This window comes from Stomoxys calcitrans, chromosome 1 (assembly GCF_963082655.1).
Source record: "Stomoxys calcitrans chromosome 1, idStoCalc2.1, whole genome shotgun sequence".
Taxonomy (NCBI): Eukaryota; Metazoa; Arthropoda; class Insecta; order Diptera; family Muscidae; genus Stomoxys; species Stomoxys calcitrans.
Genome location: NC_081552.1, coordinates 30112004 through 30129899, shown reverse-complemented (window position 1 = coordinate 30129899; position 17896 = coordinate 30112004). Strand labels below are relative to the sequence as shown.

The window sequence follows — 17896 nt, the reverse complement described above, 5'->3', positions numbered from 1 at the left end:
TTGTTTAGGACTTAGGTCAAATGAAACCTAATTTTGGCCAGTTTCTCTATAACGAAGTTTCTCTATAAAGGTAGGTATTAAGATCGTTCACTGTGGAAAGTTTTCACAAAACATCGTCTTTCTTAAAGGCGCGTACTATATTCGATTTTCATTTTTGAAACACTGAACAAATGTCAAGCAAGTCTGACTTTCACCCACGAAGGGAAAAATTGGGTTGCCCAAAAAGTAATTGCGGATTTTTTAAAAGAAAGTAAATGCATTTTTAATAAATCTTAGAATGAACTTTAATCAAATATACTTTTCTTACACTTTTTTTTCTAAAGCAAGCTAAAAGTAACAGCTGATAACTGACAGAAGAAAGAATGCAATTACAGAGTCACAAGCTGTGAAAAAATTTGTCAACGCCGACTATATGAAAAATCCACAATTACTTTTCGGGCAACCAATAAATACCTGCCGAATACAACCGACGCAAAATACCATAAACACGTGAATGGAGAGAGCCAATATGACAGCCGAAATTAAGGTCTTTATCAATCACTATCCCTAAACACTTAATCCTACCAATAAAATTAACTCTAGAGTTCCCCACAAAAATATCAAATCCAGGCTGCGTCTGGGATCCAAACTGTAATGCCTTAGTTTTTGAAGGGTTGATAGAAAGCGAGTTAAGGTTAGACCATAAGAAGATTCGTCCTATACAAGCGTTAATATTTGTCTCCAAAATATTGCTAAAACCACGATCCGCACTAAAAAGAAGATTTATAACATCTGCAAAAAGGAAGGTTTCGCACAAATTAGGTCCAAGGAATTCAGAAAAGTCATTGATATAGAGTAGAAACAGAAGAGGTGCTAAAACCAACCCCTTATGTGCACCAGAAGAGAGAAAGGAGCATAATGCTAGATCGAGCTCGATTCAAATCAACAAGTTGTGACCTACCGCACATATACGACATAACAAGCCTGCAAGCAGGTCTAGAAAAGTTAAAGTTATCCCTTAATTTCTCAACCATAGTACCAAAGCAAATAGAATAAAATGCCTTAGTCAAGTCAAGAGACAAAAGGGCACAATCTTTCCCATACAAATACACATTTCATTCCAAAAGTTTAAACCACGAACTGCAATGCACAACTGACCAACTTTTTTTTTGTTTTTACATTTTTAATAAACAAATCAAACCAAAATAAACAATCAGCCGATGGTGGTTAATTAACAAACCAGTTGTTATGTGGTTTCTTTAAGTTGCGATAAAATTGATAAATTTTTGAACAAAGATACGGTGGCTTTGGTTGTTCGTTTTAATGCTTGAAAGGGCGAAAATGACGTTTTAATAATTATTAATATTCGCTTGCGTTTTACAACAAATTCCGCCTATCAACCCTATTTTAAGCAAAAAAATATAAACAACAAACACACATCTGACCGCTCGATAGTAGTAATGGTAATAGTAAATGGAAAGGGTGAGCGAGTGTTAATCGTCGCTGATTATAGTTGCAAGGGGTTATGAAAATGCGTCCCACCAACAAAGGCCCTTGAAACAGATGGCTTTAGTTAATACAGTTAATTAAAGTAAAGCGCCCTCTGAATCATTTGGATATTTTAGGAATATGATTGTGAATATTGGTTTTTATGACCGCACTGATAACAGCAACGGCAAAGGCGACGACAGACGAATGGTGTGAAAATATGAATAAATTTTCAATCAATATTGCGCTGGCTGCTCGTGGTAGGAGGTCATTACGACAATCATTATCATATCTACAATTTAAAATGTTTATTCATTTTACACCACATTGTGAATTGAATTAAGGCACACATATTGTATTTACACTCATGATGGGATAGATATTTTGGAAACTTTTTGTTTTTGAGATATTTGTTTTAGGTTTTATCTACTTACCATTTTCATGTTTGAAACCTCCAGGTGTGTCCGAATTTAAGGCAGCAATTTCCATGTTTCGTTCCTTCCAATGGTTCCTCTATCTTTCTTTGTTATTGTAAACTTATTCGCTTATCACAATTTTAAATTTTTACAACATTTAAAACTATTTTTAGTTTCGCACACACAAAATTCGTTTAAATTTCCTTACTATGTTTTCGAGTTTTGGTTGTTAGTTCCTTTCTTTTTGATATTATTTGATCCCAAAGGATCTTCAATTTGCGTTTTAGGAAAATGACGGCAGGAACACATATACGCGTTGAACGCACACACACATGCAAACACACTTGGTCGACTTCTTTTCCTGCTGTATATGTGTGTTTGACGATGAATGAAGTATAATGTAAAAGGTGAGAGGAATCAAATCAACTTCGGGGAGGTGAAGTCACGACCGTTTCTACTCCTCCTCTGACTTTACTGGTGTTATTATTTTTGCAATTGCTTTTGTGTTGACAATTATAACAGGCAGCTTTTGTAGAGAATCATATAAATTGATGAAGCAAACCCAGAAGTATTGAAAAGTGAGAAAGAGAGAGATAGAGCAAAAAATTGGAAATGCTTGGGTCGAGAGAAACCACTCTGCTCCCGTCTGATGAATACTTCAAAACAAAGCACACAACCAAACCTTGTTGTTCTGCCACTGCTGCCTTGTTGCTGTTGTTGTAGTTGCTGGCTGCCTTGTTAGTTGTTTGTGTTCGTTGTGTTATTACTTTCAGTACACCTTTTTTTGCGTTTGTGTGTGTGTATTTGTTTTTAGTCCAACGCATACACAGGCAATCAATTTTTTCTTTTCTGTATTTTGCGTGAACTTTCTAAAAAATATGCACTATTATCGGGCGTCCAACTCACAAATATTGATTAATATAGATTATTTACACAATATTTTTACCAAATTCACTATATTATTACTTCAAACGGTGATTTTTCCTGCGAGAATTGCAAAATCAGAAAAACACGTCCTCACTTTCAGAGTTGTATTCAAATCGCACTACAACGTCAAATGGTTTGTTTGGATAACCAGCGATAATACCGTATCATTATCAGGGTTGACTTAAGAAGGCTAAAAGTCGCCAGCCCAGCTGATGACATTTTTTAACTACAGAGGCTGTGCCAAATAGTAAAAAGTTACTCTGGGTTATTAATTTCAGTTAATGCCAGATACCGGAAACGCTTCCATAAACAAAAAATTTATCAAGACATCGTATCGTTTTGGATATCGAATTAGGAAGTTCATGGATTAATGGTTCGTTCACACGAAACATTGGGGACTACAGACATTTGCTGTTATTAAAGTCCTATCCAATGCAAGAGAAATTTTCTGGATACAAATTCTGTGGAAAGTTTATTGAGCTTGTTCCTATTTCCACGTTATTTATATACCGATGTATGTATCGTTGAACTCTTTACAGTAAGCTTAGTATTGTGTTTAGATTTGCAGCTTGAATGCTGTCAAACTCTGGAGGAAAATAGCTGAACAAGTAGTACTCTGTTTATAGTTAGAACAATGGCTAAAAAAAAGAATCTTAGTAGCAACGCTTGTCATCCTGTTCGGCATCATTTTTGTTTTAATGGTTTCAGTTTTCGTTTTTTCTTCTCGTTATTTTATTTATTTGCGAAAAAATAATAAAACCAGAAGTGCAGATAAAAAACGTCTTTTAGTATGAAAACAAAAACAAAACATAACTGCCGAATTCAGCTCGCGGAACAATTAAAGATTTGTGCGACTATTCCGAAAGCAGAATAGAATACCAACCCGTATTGAAAGAAATCAATATAAATACTTAATTAATGACATAAAAAGAAAACCTCTATTAACCGTGTTTTTCGATTTTCCGTACTAAGCTTTGTATAGAGCGAGCCTGATAAGCGAGGTTCAACTGTATATTAGTTTTTCGAAGGTAAAAACACATGTTTTTTACTGTTACTTTTTTGAAACTAAAAAAATATTAATGATAACATACAATAATACCTTTGTGAAAATGTTTTCATAGATAAAGGCTGGTACTACATTCATTTTTCACAAATGAAAACACATATTTTTCACGTTTACTTTTTTTAAATATTACAAAATCTCAATGATAAAATTTATGAATTTTTTTCATAAGTAAAGACTGGTATTTTTCGGCGAATACTTTTTTTAGATAATAAAGGATGATTTTTTTGAGGTTAGGATTTTCATGCATTAGGATTTGACAGATCACGTGGGATTTCAGACATGGTGTCAAAGAGAAAGATGCTCAGTATGCTTTGACATTTCATCATGAATAGACTTACTAACGAGCAACGCTTGCAAATCATTGAATTTTATTACCAAAATCAGTGTTCGGTTCGAAATGTGTTCATTCACCGTTCAGCGATGAGGCTCATTTCTGGTTGAATGGCTACGTAAATAAGCAAAATTGCCGCATTTGGAGTGAAGAGCAACCAGAAGCCGTTCAAGAACTGCCCATGCATCCCGAAAAATGCACTGTTTGGTGTGGTTTGTACGCTGGTGGAATCATTGGACCGTATTTTTTCAAAGATGCTGTTGGACGCAACGTTACGGTGAATGAACACATTTCGAACCGAACACTGATTTTGGTAATAAAATTCAATGATTTGCAAGCGTTGCTCGTTAGTAAGTCTATTCATGATGAAATGTCAAAGCATACTGAGCATCTTTCTCTTTGACACCATGTCTGAAATCCCACGTGATTTGTCAAATACTAATGCATGAAAATCCTAACCTCAAAAAAATCACCCTTTAGATTTTAAAGCAAAAAGCTTACTGACTCTCATTTAGTAGGACATTCCCTCATTACTTATGTTAAGATTTTAATTAAATTGTTATTTTATCACTCTTTTGTGAAGTGTTTCAAAAAAGTAATCACGAAAAACATAGGTTTTCAACAGTGAAAAACTAACAAAATACCAAACATAACCATAAAAAAATTCGCTAAAAGCGAAAGGGTGGGTACCACCTTTAAAGGCCGGTACTAAATTCAACAAACAAATTTGGCCAACTGTGTTCGTTTCTTCATAAATTGTTTTCTCATCTAGGGAAAATTTACATCTCGAGACGCCTATTGGGAGCACAACCACAGTCGCTGTGCAACAAGTCATTTTCTTACGCAAAATAAACGCGTTCGCCAAACTTCTAATTGTTACAAAGTGCTTGTTAGTGTAAGTGATGGTACTCACATGTAATTACTCTGGGTGGAAAAAAACAAAGTGTTTGCGGAGGCATAAATAAGAAAGTACTTTTTAAATATATTTAAATAAATATACTCGAAAGAAATAAATATTTTTTCACAACAAGCAACTCAATCAATTTGTTCGAAATAAAAAGGTTTGTGAACGAATGTGTTGTGGTTTTGGTCTGCAATTACAACAACAATATTTGGATAAAACTGGAAGATGCTGACAAAGGCTTTTGGAAAGTTGCGCTTATTTAACTTATAGCTGTGAAAAGACTACAAAATCTAATTATTTTTACAAAATAAATTTGAATTTGTCTCTTTTTAAATTGATTTGTGCTTCATTCTTTATTAATTAAGAATGGGTGGGTTTTGGCTGAATTTGCAACAAAGTGAATTTCAGTACGACCCATGTCATAATTGCCAGGTAGAGTACCGTTAAGAGCTGTGTGTGTGTTTTATAGTTAAGAACCATGCCACACACAAACAACGAAAAATGGCGCGAACTAGTAACATACTCAAAATCAGAGTAGCACTAATCACTGAGTTTGACATGTATTCCACTCAATATTTTGTTGTTGGACAACTGCCTCTATCTGTAAATGAATATACCTTGGTACGACCCAAACACTGTCATTTGTGTGTACACATGCACGTAAGCAGGTGATAAATTGTTGGATTCCATATTAATTTTTTATGTAAATGGCAACATTTTTGCCAAAGAAACCCAAAAAAACTTAAATGTGGTAACATTGTCAAATACAAAAAAGAACGTAGTACCAGCCTTAAGTTAGCGAATCCGCTAGATTGGTAAATAAAACAACCCAGCTATTTTGCATGGCTGAATTACTTTAAGTGTGATTAAGTGAATGTTTATTTGAGTTTTTTCTATTCCGATGGCATGGGTATATTATTATCGATTATTTTAAAAATTTAATAACTTTAAAGGTTGTCTCATTTGTACAACAACATAAAAATCATATGGTGAAATCGCCATCTTGCAATTTGTGAGCGCTAGTGTGCACGTGTGCAGAAAGTGTGCGTACGTGAGCAGAGAATATGCAAGAAAGAAGAAAACAACAAGGAGAATGCAAAAAAATCATATTTGACAATATTACACCGCTGTTCGCATGAGACCATCTTTTTAAATCCGCCTTGAGCTGATTCATGCAATAGTAAAACAAGCCTACATAGGCTAAAATTATAACAAACCCGATTATTGATTCGATACCGAATATATATTCGGTACTATTCTACCTATTTTTGTTTCATGCATTCCATAGTTATAAAGTTACAATACCCATAGTGTTTATAAAAAAATATATATTAAAGAAATAAAATAAAAAGAAAGCTATTAGGGCTAAACGATTACAAAATAGGAAAATAGTTTCTGGTTACAATGATTTTCTTAACATAGTTCCTCAATACATGTTGTCCAAAGTGTAAAACTAATATGAATTAACAAAAAAAGAAAAAATACGAAAAGAAAAACGTTTTGTTGTTGTTGGCTTGGTGGTGGTTGGTCGGTATAATATACATAGTGATAGAAGCGACGACAGTGAATGAATTGGCACCGTAAAAGGGGAGGTAAGTAATATCAAATATCAGAGATATGTGTCAATTATAATTAATTATTTATTAGCTGCAACAGCTACAATTGTGTTGGTGAACATTGTGAATAAACTATACTAATTAGTTTAATTTGTGTGATAATTTTGTTAAGTGATTTATCATGGCTTTTAACATCTAAGGCAATATGTAAACTTTGTTGTCATTTAACTTTTACAAACTGTGCTATTATGCATGGATTGGAAAAAGACCAAGGGTGGTTTTAGCTATGCGTTATTGTTGCTGTAGACATTTCAGTGAATAAATGATTTGTTTTTTTTTTTTTAATTTTTGTTTGTTTTTTTTTTTGCCCACCATGGTGTGCGAAGTATACTTTTTTGGCCATCCATCCATACCGATTGCAACACCTTGAAGTATTGACGTAAGACGAAAATGTCCGTCCTTCCGGTAGTTTCGTAAACACGCTATCCTTCATAATAGCGAGCGTTAGACGGTTTTAATATCCTTCAACGTATGAATATGGGTGGGTATGGTGACGTGCTCCTTTTTGCCAGAATTTTTGTGACATTGGCAAATTTTTAATATAATAGCAAAGTGATTTGTTTTTTTAATGCATGCGATAAATTTGTATCGCATTGCTATTAATCTATATCTAAAGGATGGCCCATCGTGGTGGTCGAATAGTAGTTCAATGGAAAGAATAATGGAAAAGTGGTATAATCTCAAAGCTTTACTTAACTCTGTGTTTTGGGCCAAGCAATCTCCCAAAATAAAGCAACCTCGTTTTATTGGCCTGACATCAGTCGCCTGTTGTCAGGCTATAATCGCTTGGTATTACGAGATATGAATGCGTATCCTAGGTAACGACCAGAGGGGCATGGTTTTGGCAAAGCATATAAATAGTTTCGTGGATTGAAACAGGAAGATACTTAAGATGGGGCACTGTCTAAATATCCTCTGAAGAAATCTTGAGATTCCCGTCGATAAATTGCAAAGAGTTTTAAGCCTAGTGTTGCACTTTAAAGCTTTTAAACGGGCGGATAAAGAAAATCCTTTAGGCAGATTCCGGTCGTAAGAAGACTATGCAAATACTGATGCGGGCGAAGTTCAAGGCAAATTTTAAGAGGGAGTAAAAGCAAAATACATTTTGCATGGAGCTTTGCTAGGGGGAAGAAACCAACTTCTATTCAAACCCATGGCAGCCGGTTGCACGTACCCGATGAATTCCTTCATCAGCAAGTGCTGCCGCCTTATTGTACTACACACTGCTACAACAACAACACCCGAGCTTACTCACCTACAGGAGCTTGACGAAGCCCGCCACCTTCACATGAAAATGTGGTTTCAACAACCGAAAGAAGGAAACTTGAAGTTGAAAGCTGGACGGCGGGAAACTGCGGAGACCAATTAACTGCGCGTATTCCTTGACCAGAGACTGTATTGGCGAAGAAACGTCGAGCAAATGATCTTGAGGAGGCTGAATGCGCTCCTGTAGTAAATCGATACGGAAGAATAGGGGAGCTTAGGCAAGGAACCATACACTGGATGTTTAGTGCGGTTATTCCGATACTCACCTATGGGTGTCTGGTCTGACATCAGACTCTTGGCATAGAGACCCTCGCAGGCGCCCCCGTAGCCGAGTTGGTAGCGTGCTCGGATTACCAGTGCGGAGCATGGGATACCTGTGAACACCACATAGGCTGGACTATGTGCCGACTAAACAACAACAAGGCAGCAGGAGCCGATGGGTTACCCGCTGAACTATTTGAGACCAGAGGCGATACGCTGATTAGGCGTTTGCATGAGCTTATCTGCGCAATCTAGCTAGAAGAACGCATACCCGATGATTGGAACCTCAGCATACTATGTCCCGTACACAAGAAAGAAGACATCGCATAAAAGATACTCTCGAGCGTACTGTGTGAAAGATTAAAACCTAAAGTCAATGAGATAATTGGGCCGTATCAATGCGCGTTTAGACCTGGTAAATCCACCCTAGACCAGATATTGACACTGCGCCAAATCCTGGAAAAGACCCGAGAAGGACAAATCAACACCTACCATCTCTTTGTTGACTACAAAGCCGCTTTCGTTCAAGCCCGTTTACGTTCAAAGGTATTTCAAGCCATGTCTGAGTTTGGTATCCCTGCAAAATTATTAAGACTCTGCAGGATGACACTTGCTGATATGCGTTCCTCAGTAAGAATAGGAAATAATCTCTCCGTACCATTCAATACCAAACCAGGTTTCCGACAAGGCGACAACCTATCGTGTAAGAGATCACACGATAGGTTGTCGCCTTTTCTAATATCCTGCTGGAGAAGATTATACGAGATGCAGATGTGAATTGATAAGGCACACTAATCACAAGAGAACACATGCTACTCGCCTATGCCGACGATATCGGCATCATAGCTCTCTCACCGGAAGTAGTATCTGCAGCCTTTGAAAGAATTGAAATAGAGTCAATGAAAATGGGGAGTCGCAGTAAATGGAGATAGGACGAAATGGACGGTTTCAACACCCAAAACACCTGTTATATGCTTCTGAAGCATGGGTACTTGTAAAAGCAGATGAGACAGTGCTTGGAATATTTGAGAGAAAGATTCTTCGTAAAATATATGGACCAGTTTGCGTTAATGGAGAATATAGGCGACGTATGAACCACGAGCTGTATGACGACGATAGCATAGTTACACGCATCAAAATACAACGGCTGCGTTGGCCAGGTAATGTTGTCAGAATGGATGAAGAAGCTCCAGCAAAGAAGTCTTTTGAAGGCAAACGCGATGGTACACGCAAACCGGGAAGACCAAAAGCCCGATGGAAAGATTAAGTGGTGGGAGACACCTCGAAATTTGGCGTCAGAGATTTTAGAATGAGCGCAGAAGATCGAGGCGCTTGGAACGCTATTCTACGTTTGGCTAGTGGAACAAATGTTCTGCCATAGCCAATTAAAGTACAGTAAGTATGTTGCTCGATATGGCAAGGTGTCTTTAAATAACCAATGGCAAACTGTTCCCTTGGCAATCGGACCTTTGGTCCACCTTGTACTTTTTGTAAGGAATTTTATATGAACACGCATTTTTTACATTTGGTTTTTGTTTTGATTTGTTATTATTTTCTAATTATACATGTATAATGAGCGTTTGAATTTTTTTATACATAACATAATTTATTTTTTTAAGAGATTTATATGAAAAAAGGCTAAAAAACTATTGTTGTGTAGATTGTCCCTCGTCCAACATATTATCTGTGCAGGTGTTGTATCGATGCATAATTGTTGAATGCTCTGCATAAACTGGATTGTCACGGGAATGTCAATAGGACCTTGTTTTCCGCTGCCGTCCGTACTCAGAACGGCATAGGTGACATAACGGTCTTTTCGTTCTAGACGCAAACGACGCGCAGCTCCTTCTGTCTTTGTAATATCTAAAAAGAGCAAAATTATGTAGACATTCTGCCTTTGAATATTAGAATTGCTTTTCTTACCTTTACATCAAATGCCTCCATTGCTTTCCGTATCCTTGGATATGCGTCTCTCACTTATTTTTACTGGCTACATCTCGTTGCATGAAATAAATGCAGCTAATGCAGCAATGTCCACCATATTATAAGACATGGCCAATGACCAGCGGTTATTGAGCGCTTTCATATATACGTACCAAGCAGCTGGTTTATTGTAGCAAAGCCCGATCCAAAAAAAATCCAAAATGCCACATATCTACTTCTTTTCAGTTTGCATGTCCACACCGCAAGTATAATGTTGTGTCGATAGGAAAATTACCGCTTAGTTCTTCTTGGGCAAATATGAACATAGTGCTATATCGCCTTCGTTGAACCCAAACAATGTGCTGTTGACAGGACGCGTATGATTTTTTTGGAATTCCCGAGGCACACATGTCTTATTCGAACGCACTATTCCAACATATGCGGTTTCCTTCCTTATCAAAGTAAGCGTCAAATTCTAAGTTGTAAAGAAATTGTCGGCATAAATTGTCTCCGAAAGTTGAAGTACAACATTTTGCCCTTGATTCACCTCTCGTGACTGGTCAGCCCAGAGTAAATCATTCCTTTGACGGTATAAAATGTTTTTGAGTCGCACAACCATCATATCTTTATACCGTACTTGGCAGGCTTCGATGAAATGTATTGTGTGAAGCCGGTGTGGCCTCTGTATGGAAATAACGGCTCTTCAACGGTCACTGCATTATGTGGAGTGTAAGCTGCTGCCACGTTAGACTACAACATTTGCCATATATCATTAATAGCCGGAGTTTTGCTGTTGATTGGTTGCTGCTGCCGTGTATTTCCATTGTCGAATCTAAGGCATTGTTTTATGCACTTTATACGATGTAATGATAATGCAGCATTGTATATCGGACAGCGCGTTAGGCCATATAACTCTTCAAGAGGTTCACTATTCGATTTAGTCAGTCAAGCATAGAAAATAATAGCCAAAAACGCATCGAACTCTTTCATAGTGATTGGTTTCCATTCCTTTGTGTTAGTTGGATTTACCAAATTCCATGCAGCGTTCACTTCCCCGCCTTTACGATCTAATTTGCGTATTATAATGTACGCGATGTCTTCGGTGATGAGCGAGCGGAATATGGCCTACTGGTCACGGAAAACAAGCCAATAGATAGTGCATTTATAACCGATTTCTTGAAATTTCATAAGTACATTTCGGCGGACCTTTTCACACGTTCCCGTACTAAGCACATTTAAATCTCAATAGAAATTAAACTATTGCTCGGATCAATTTGAAGTTTTTTTTAAACGATTGTAGATAAAATTTGCTTGGAATTATTTAAATTTCAAAATGAAATAGGGACCCGTGCAAATTTTGGGCCTGGATCATGGGCTTACCCATGCTAAAAATATCAGCAAAAATTTTGAGCACTGGATATTCCTTCACTAATAGTTGCGACAATAATGATTATCCATTTAAGAATTCAGTACAAAAACTGACGGCCCAGATTACTAAATTAGTTTTTTCTTTTTGTACCCTACATCACAAACTAATTTCGTCATTCCGTTTGTGAAACATCGAAATATTCATCTGAGACCCAACAAAGTATATATGTATATTTTTGATCGTCTTGACATTCTAAGTCGATTTAGCCATGTCGGTCCGTCCATCTGTCGAAAACAGGCTAACTTCCGAAGGGATAAAACTAGGCGCAGGAAATTTTGCACGAATACTTCCTATTAGTGTAGGTCAGTTGGGATTGTAAATGGGTCATATTGGTCTATGGTCCATATAAACCGATCTTGGATCTTGACCTCTTGAGCCTCTAAACGCCTCAATTCTTATCCGATTTGTCTCAAATGTTGTATAAGATATTTTGTTATGACTTCCAACATCTGTGCTAAGTATGTTTCAAACCGGTTTAAAACTTGATATATTGGGTTGCCCAAAAAGTAATAGGGGATTTTTTTAAAAGAAATTAAATGCATTTTTAATAAAACTTAGAATGAACTTAAATCAAATATACTTTTTTACACTTTTTTTCTAAAGCAAGCTAAAAGTAACAGCTGATAACTGACAGAAGAAAGAATGCAATTGCAGAGTCACAAGCTGTGAAAAAATTTGTCAACGCCGACTATATGAAAAATCCGCAATTACTTTTTGGGCAACCCAATAGCTCCCATATAAACCGATCTCCTAATTTGACTATTTGACCCTCCAGAATGCGCAATTCTAATGCGATTTGGCTAAACATTTTTAAACAACTTCTCCTGCGACTTTGCACATACGTTTCAAATATGGTCTAGATGGGTCCTTAACCTGATATAGCTCCCATATGAACCGATCTCCTGATTTTAATTCTTGAGCCACTATAGGGCTCAATTCTTATTAAATTTTGGCTGACATTTTGCACAATTACTTTTACTCCAACAGCATAACCAAGCATGATGCGAATCGGTTGATAACTTGAAATAGCTTCAATAGCTTTGCAATTTTTATCCATTATCCTTTGTTTGCCTATAAAGAAATGTCGGGCAAAAAAATGACAATGCCCTCTACCATGGATATGTAAGATTCGGCCCGGCCGAACTTTTCACGCTTTTACTTGTTGTCACTCGATTCGTTCGCCAAGTCATTGAAGACAGCTCTTTTCTCTTTATAAAATCAGCTGTTTTCAATGACTTAGTGAACGAATCGAATGACAAAACAACAACTCTAACAGTTAAGCACAAGCTTGGAAATAAATTTTTATCTATGGGGAAATCTGTGGGAAATTTAAAAAATAATACAGCAATCAACCGCAACGAAATACCTGTATAAAATTTTTCTTTATTTTAAGAACCGATAGGTTACCATGATAAAGATAAATGCTGCATGATCAATTTTTACCACTCTGCTCTCTCTCTCTCTGTTCGTGGTGGCGTCGTATCCATTCAGTTGATCCATTTGCAAACAGATGACGCTTTTCTAAATGTTAGCGCTGCCATCTATAAGAGAAAGGCTTACCCAAAATGATTATAAAATAACTTAAAAGTTCTCCGTTCCATGTCGCCCCGGATCTTTGCGCAAACACATATAAACGACTGAGAATTTGACATTTCTCCCATCTGTTAGAGCTTTTTTGCTACTCGCTTGGAGCGGCTTAGCGCCTATAACATTGATCATCATGTGTTAGTTGTTTATAACTGACTATATTGCTACCTGGTGAATAGTCATAATTTAGCCTTTTTAAATCAAATCAAATTGCCATATTAAACGATTCTCAGTGGTAAAGAACTAATTTGCCGGCGGTCTTTATATTAGGTGCGGTGACGACAGTTCTTAGTAATTAAACCCTGTAAAACATTTAATCGTAAAAGTATCGCCCAGCAGCACGTTGTTTAGATTTGTTTGGGGAAAGAAGGCTTCTTGTCGATGAGCTAAAAACGGCGGCCATCATAGGCATAAGAAAAGGGTCAACAACAATGTGTCAAAACACTCAAAGAGGTTAATTACAAAAATTATGAAAAGCAGTGGCCCAAGAATGAAGCCCTGAGGGACTCTGCTTCTTACAGGCAAAATATTCGACCGATCCCGACATATTGTGATCTGCCAAAAAGGTATGAGCAAAACAATTTACAGGCATCTAAACTGAGCCCAAAAAACCGGTGAAGTTTTCTGACCAAAACAAAATGGCCTTTTCCAAATCCAACGATAACAGAAGGCATATTTTATCATGGAGTCTAATGGAGCCACTTAATCCTAACAGTAGCATAGATGTGCTCCTCTAACTCCTGAAACCACATTGAGAGTTAGAAAACAATCTGCAATGTTCCAGGTAATCAACGAGCTGTTTCTTTAAACCATACTCAATCACCTTGGACAAAATAGGAAGAAGTGCGATGGGACATTATTCGTCGGAATTCGACTTTTTCTTCATAGGATTAATCCTAGCAGTTTTCCACTCCTTGGGGAAGCTGGATGTCATAATGAGAGTGTTAACTGAATGCAGAAAGTGCTCGCAAATGAAAGGCAATACAATCCTGTAGAATTTAAGGAGAAAACTATCTTTTCATGGGTATTTGTTTTTATGGACGAAAATGCAGAAAATAGGTCTTCACTGGTTATACAGTTAAAGGAAACCCCTTTGTTCGCCGGTAACGAAGCAAGAAAATAACTCATGCCACCTATAACATCCAGTTTTTTATAAATCTCTCATTTAATTCAACAACACTACTGACAGAAGGTATGTCAATATTGGGCATTCTACTTCTGATAATTCCATTGCCTCTAAAAATATTCCAAACAACTTTGGGATTTTCACATTTTTCAAACATAGCAGAGTGGCATTTCCGTTTTAGACGTCTTTTGACAGTCTTAGCCCGATTTCTCGCCCTGCAATATACCGACCAATGCTGTTGATTCTTGTCACTAAGATAAGCTGTATAGGCTATATCAGCTAATGACTGATGATAACGAACAGTGGGAACATTAATCCAGTCATCACGATTATTCGTATACAATCTAGTTCTCCTCCTAGGGAAAACAGTATGTCCATCAATATCTACTGTTGAATACGCGTTCGAAAAATCCACTGAGGAAATAGTATCACACAACAAATCCTCATCATAATTCAGTTGGTCGCAGTAATCATAATAGTCCTGATACAGCCGCACTAAAAAATTCATGGAAATATAAATGAAAGCATGTTTCGAAATTTCAGGATAAATGAATTGACCTCAGGTTATAATAAAGAAACAGTCAATAAGAAAAGACGAATGATGAAATGCATCATTGTGCGTCGGTAGAGAATTATGCATTAATGATATACCTATACGCGTGCATGCCCCTCTAACATTATAAGACTTGGAATTATTATCAAATAAATTATTATTGAGGTCACCCATGGTTACAATATTTGAGTAGCGAACAAGTGGATCAGAAATCTCTGATTCAAAGGACTCGAAATCTCCGTTTGGAAGATGAACTACACCAATTAATATTCCCTCTCGTTCGACCAATACCTCTACAGCCAGACATTCCACAACAACGTAGTTTAGACCTGAATATACAACCCTAGAAGAAAGTTTCTTCGAGATAAAAAACGCAACACCACCACCTCTACGAAGAGGGCGATCTTTTCTAGCCAGACATATTATCCGCATTAGAGTTATGATTTCTAAGACATGTTTCGCTTACACCAAAAATGTCAAGAAAACTATCTTAACAATGTTTCTTATTTCCGATCGGTCCACTTTTGATTTTGGGCGGTGCTATTGGGGTATACTGTCAACGAATACTGAGCGAATGGTACGAATGAGCTTTTGACGCACCACGATTTCTCAATAGAAAGATTTCGATATCCGACAAGGTCAAATACTTAGGAGTGATCTTGGACTGCAAACTGAATTGGAAGTGCCACATTCAGGAGCTTTCCGAGAACACTCACAGCCATGAATCCGAGTATAGTCGGCTGGCTCTTCAGGAGCGTGATTAGACCAATACTTACTTATGCTTCAATAGGTTTGGTGGACTGCGATGTAGAAAAAGTGAAACGTAAGGTTAACACAACAGATTTGGCAGTGAAGGCCAGAGGACTGCCGTCAATAATCTTTCGGGTGGACGCAGTTCGAGTTAAGGGCTTGGGCTACAAACGCGTTTTTAACACTGTTGAGCAGCAAAACGGTCGGTAGGACGACGAACATCTTATGGAGAAAATCAGATTGTGAGAAGGCGAGGCTTTTTCTGAAGGAAGTAAGAAGGAGGCCAGTATCGTTTTCGGTATCATAACGAGACACATAGGACTACGAGCTTACTTATGTAAGATCGGTGAAGGCAAGTGATAGCACGTGTATGGCATGTGGGGAAGATGATGAGACGTTGGAGTATTTCATATGTCATTGCCCGGCTTTCGCGGCTAACAGACATCGGCACTTAGGTGGGGACACAATATCAGACATGAACCAACCGATATCAGACATGAACATGGCACCAATTTTCAAAACGTATTACTTTAACCCTCAAATGTACTTTACAATTTTTGACATTACTGGCGTTCAGATTAAGGATTGGGTTTAGATGTAAATAATATAATTTTATGGCGAACATTTTTAAACCCGACACCATAGGATGGGGGGTATACTTATCTAGTCAGTCCGTTTGTAACACCTCGAAATAATCGTCTAAGACCCCATAAAGTATATATATTCTTGATCGTCTCAACGTTCTGAGTCGATCTAGCCATGTCCTCTCGACCGCCTGTCGAAATCACGATAGAGGTCGAACGCGTAAAGCTAGCAGCTTGAAATATTGCATAGATACTTAACATCGATGTAGGTCGTTAGGGATTGTGAATGGGCTATATTGGTTCAGATTAAGATATAGCTCCCATATAAACCCATCTCCCGATTTGACTTCTTAAGCCCATGGAAGCTGGAATTTTCGTCCGATTTGGCTGAAATTTTGCATGTGGTGTTCCGTTATAACTTCCAACAACTGTGCTTAGTAAGGTTCAAATCGTTCTATAACCTGATATAGTTCCCATATAAACCGATCTCCCGATTTGACTTCTTGACAAGCACTGTAAGATTTCAGATTCATATTCTACACTCAAATACCTTTCATTTAAGTCCCATATGGCCATGAACAGAAAAAAAGTCCTGTTTAGGGGGTGTTTTGGAGAAGGGGTGGACCTCCAGAAACTTGGTTCCACATTTGGATATCAGATTCGTATTTTACTCGCAAATACCTTTAATTTGAGTCCCATGTTGCCATGGTCGGTAAATTTGTCCCATTTAGGGGTGTTTTGGGTGGTTCCCCAAAACTTGGTCCGACAATTGGATACCAGATACGTTTTCCAATCTTAAATACCTTTCATTTGAGTCCCATATTGTGGTGATTGATATGTATATATATATATATATATATATATACATCATTCCCTGGGTCCGCCCCCCCTTCACTGTTTCAAATTTCATCAAAATCGGATGGAACAATTCTCCTTTATGGGCTCAATACCTTTATCGGGAGATCGGTCTAAATGGCAGCTATATACAAATATGGTCCGATCTGGACGATATTCAACAAAAAGGTTTAGAGTGGTACCGGAACTCGCTGTCCCAAATTCCATCGAAATAGGTTGAAAAATGCTCCTTTTATAAGTTCATTACACTATATCGGGAGTTCGGTATATATGGCAGCTATATCCAAATATGTTCCGATCTGTACCACATTTGACAGAAATGGGTAGGGGTCTACTAGAACACAATGTGCCAAATTTCATCGAATTCGGGTAATAGATGGGTATTTTATGGCTTCAATACCCTATATCGGGAGATCGGTTGGTCGGTCTGTAGGGCAGCTATATCCAAATATAGTCCGGTCTGAACCGCACTTCATAGAAATGGATAGGGATCTGCCAGAACTCACTGAGTCAAATTTCAGAAATGGTTAGGGATCTGCCAGAACTCACTGAGTCAAATTTCATCGATATCGGATGAAAAGTGACCAATTTATTGCCTCAAGACTTTAAGTCTGACGATCGGTCTTTATAGCGGCTATATATAACTAAAATTCGATTTTTTGAGATCCGAAGGTCAGGTTTATATACAAAGAATACGAAATCATCAAAAATCGTTTGGAAAATGTTTTTATACCCAAGATATCTGCAAAATTATAAATACCCAGCTTTGGGTATAAATGGGTAAATACCCAGGTATTTACCCAATTTACCGGGTAAATACCTCTTGGGTCTTTAC

General features: G+C 37.4%; 2 protein-coding genes across 3 annotated transcripts in view; one reads left to right on the top strand and one right to left on the bottom strand.

The window, feature by feature from the left end:
• LOC106091240 (uncharacterized protein DDB_G0283357) overlaps positions 1–2877 on the bottom strand; it is a 35657-nt gene extending 32780 nt beyond the window's left edge. The window contains exon 1 of the mRNA XM_013257716.2: positions 1902–2877. Coding sequence (XP_013113170.2) covers positions 1902–1956 — 55 coding nt within the window. The 5' untranslated portion in view covers positions 1957–2877. The remainder of the gene's footprint in view (positions 1–1901) is intronic.
• Positions 2878–6406: 3529 nt separating this feature from the next.
• Positions 6407–17896, top strand: part of LOC106094012 (alpha-1,3-mannosyl-glycoprotein 4-beta-N-acetylglucosaminyltransferase A) — a 73490-nt gene continuing 62000 nt past the window's right edge. For both annotated transcript variants that reach the window (XR_009397469.1, XM_059364168.1), the window contains exon 1: positions 6407–6703. The gene's annotated coding sequence lies outside the window, so the exon portion shown is untranslated. The remainder of the gene's footprint in view (positions 6704–17896) is intronic.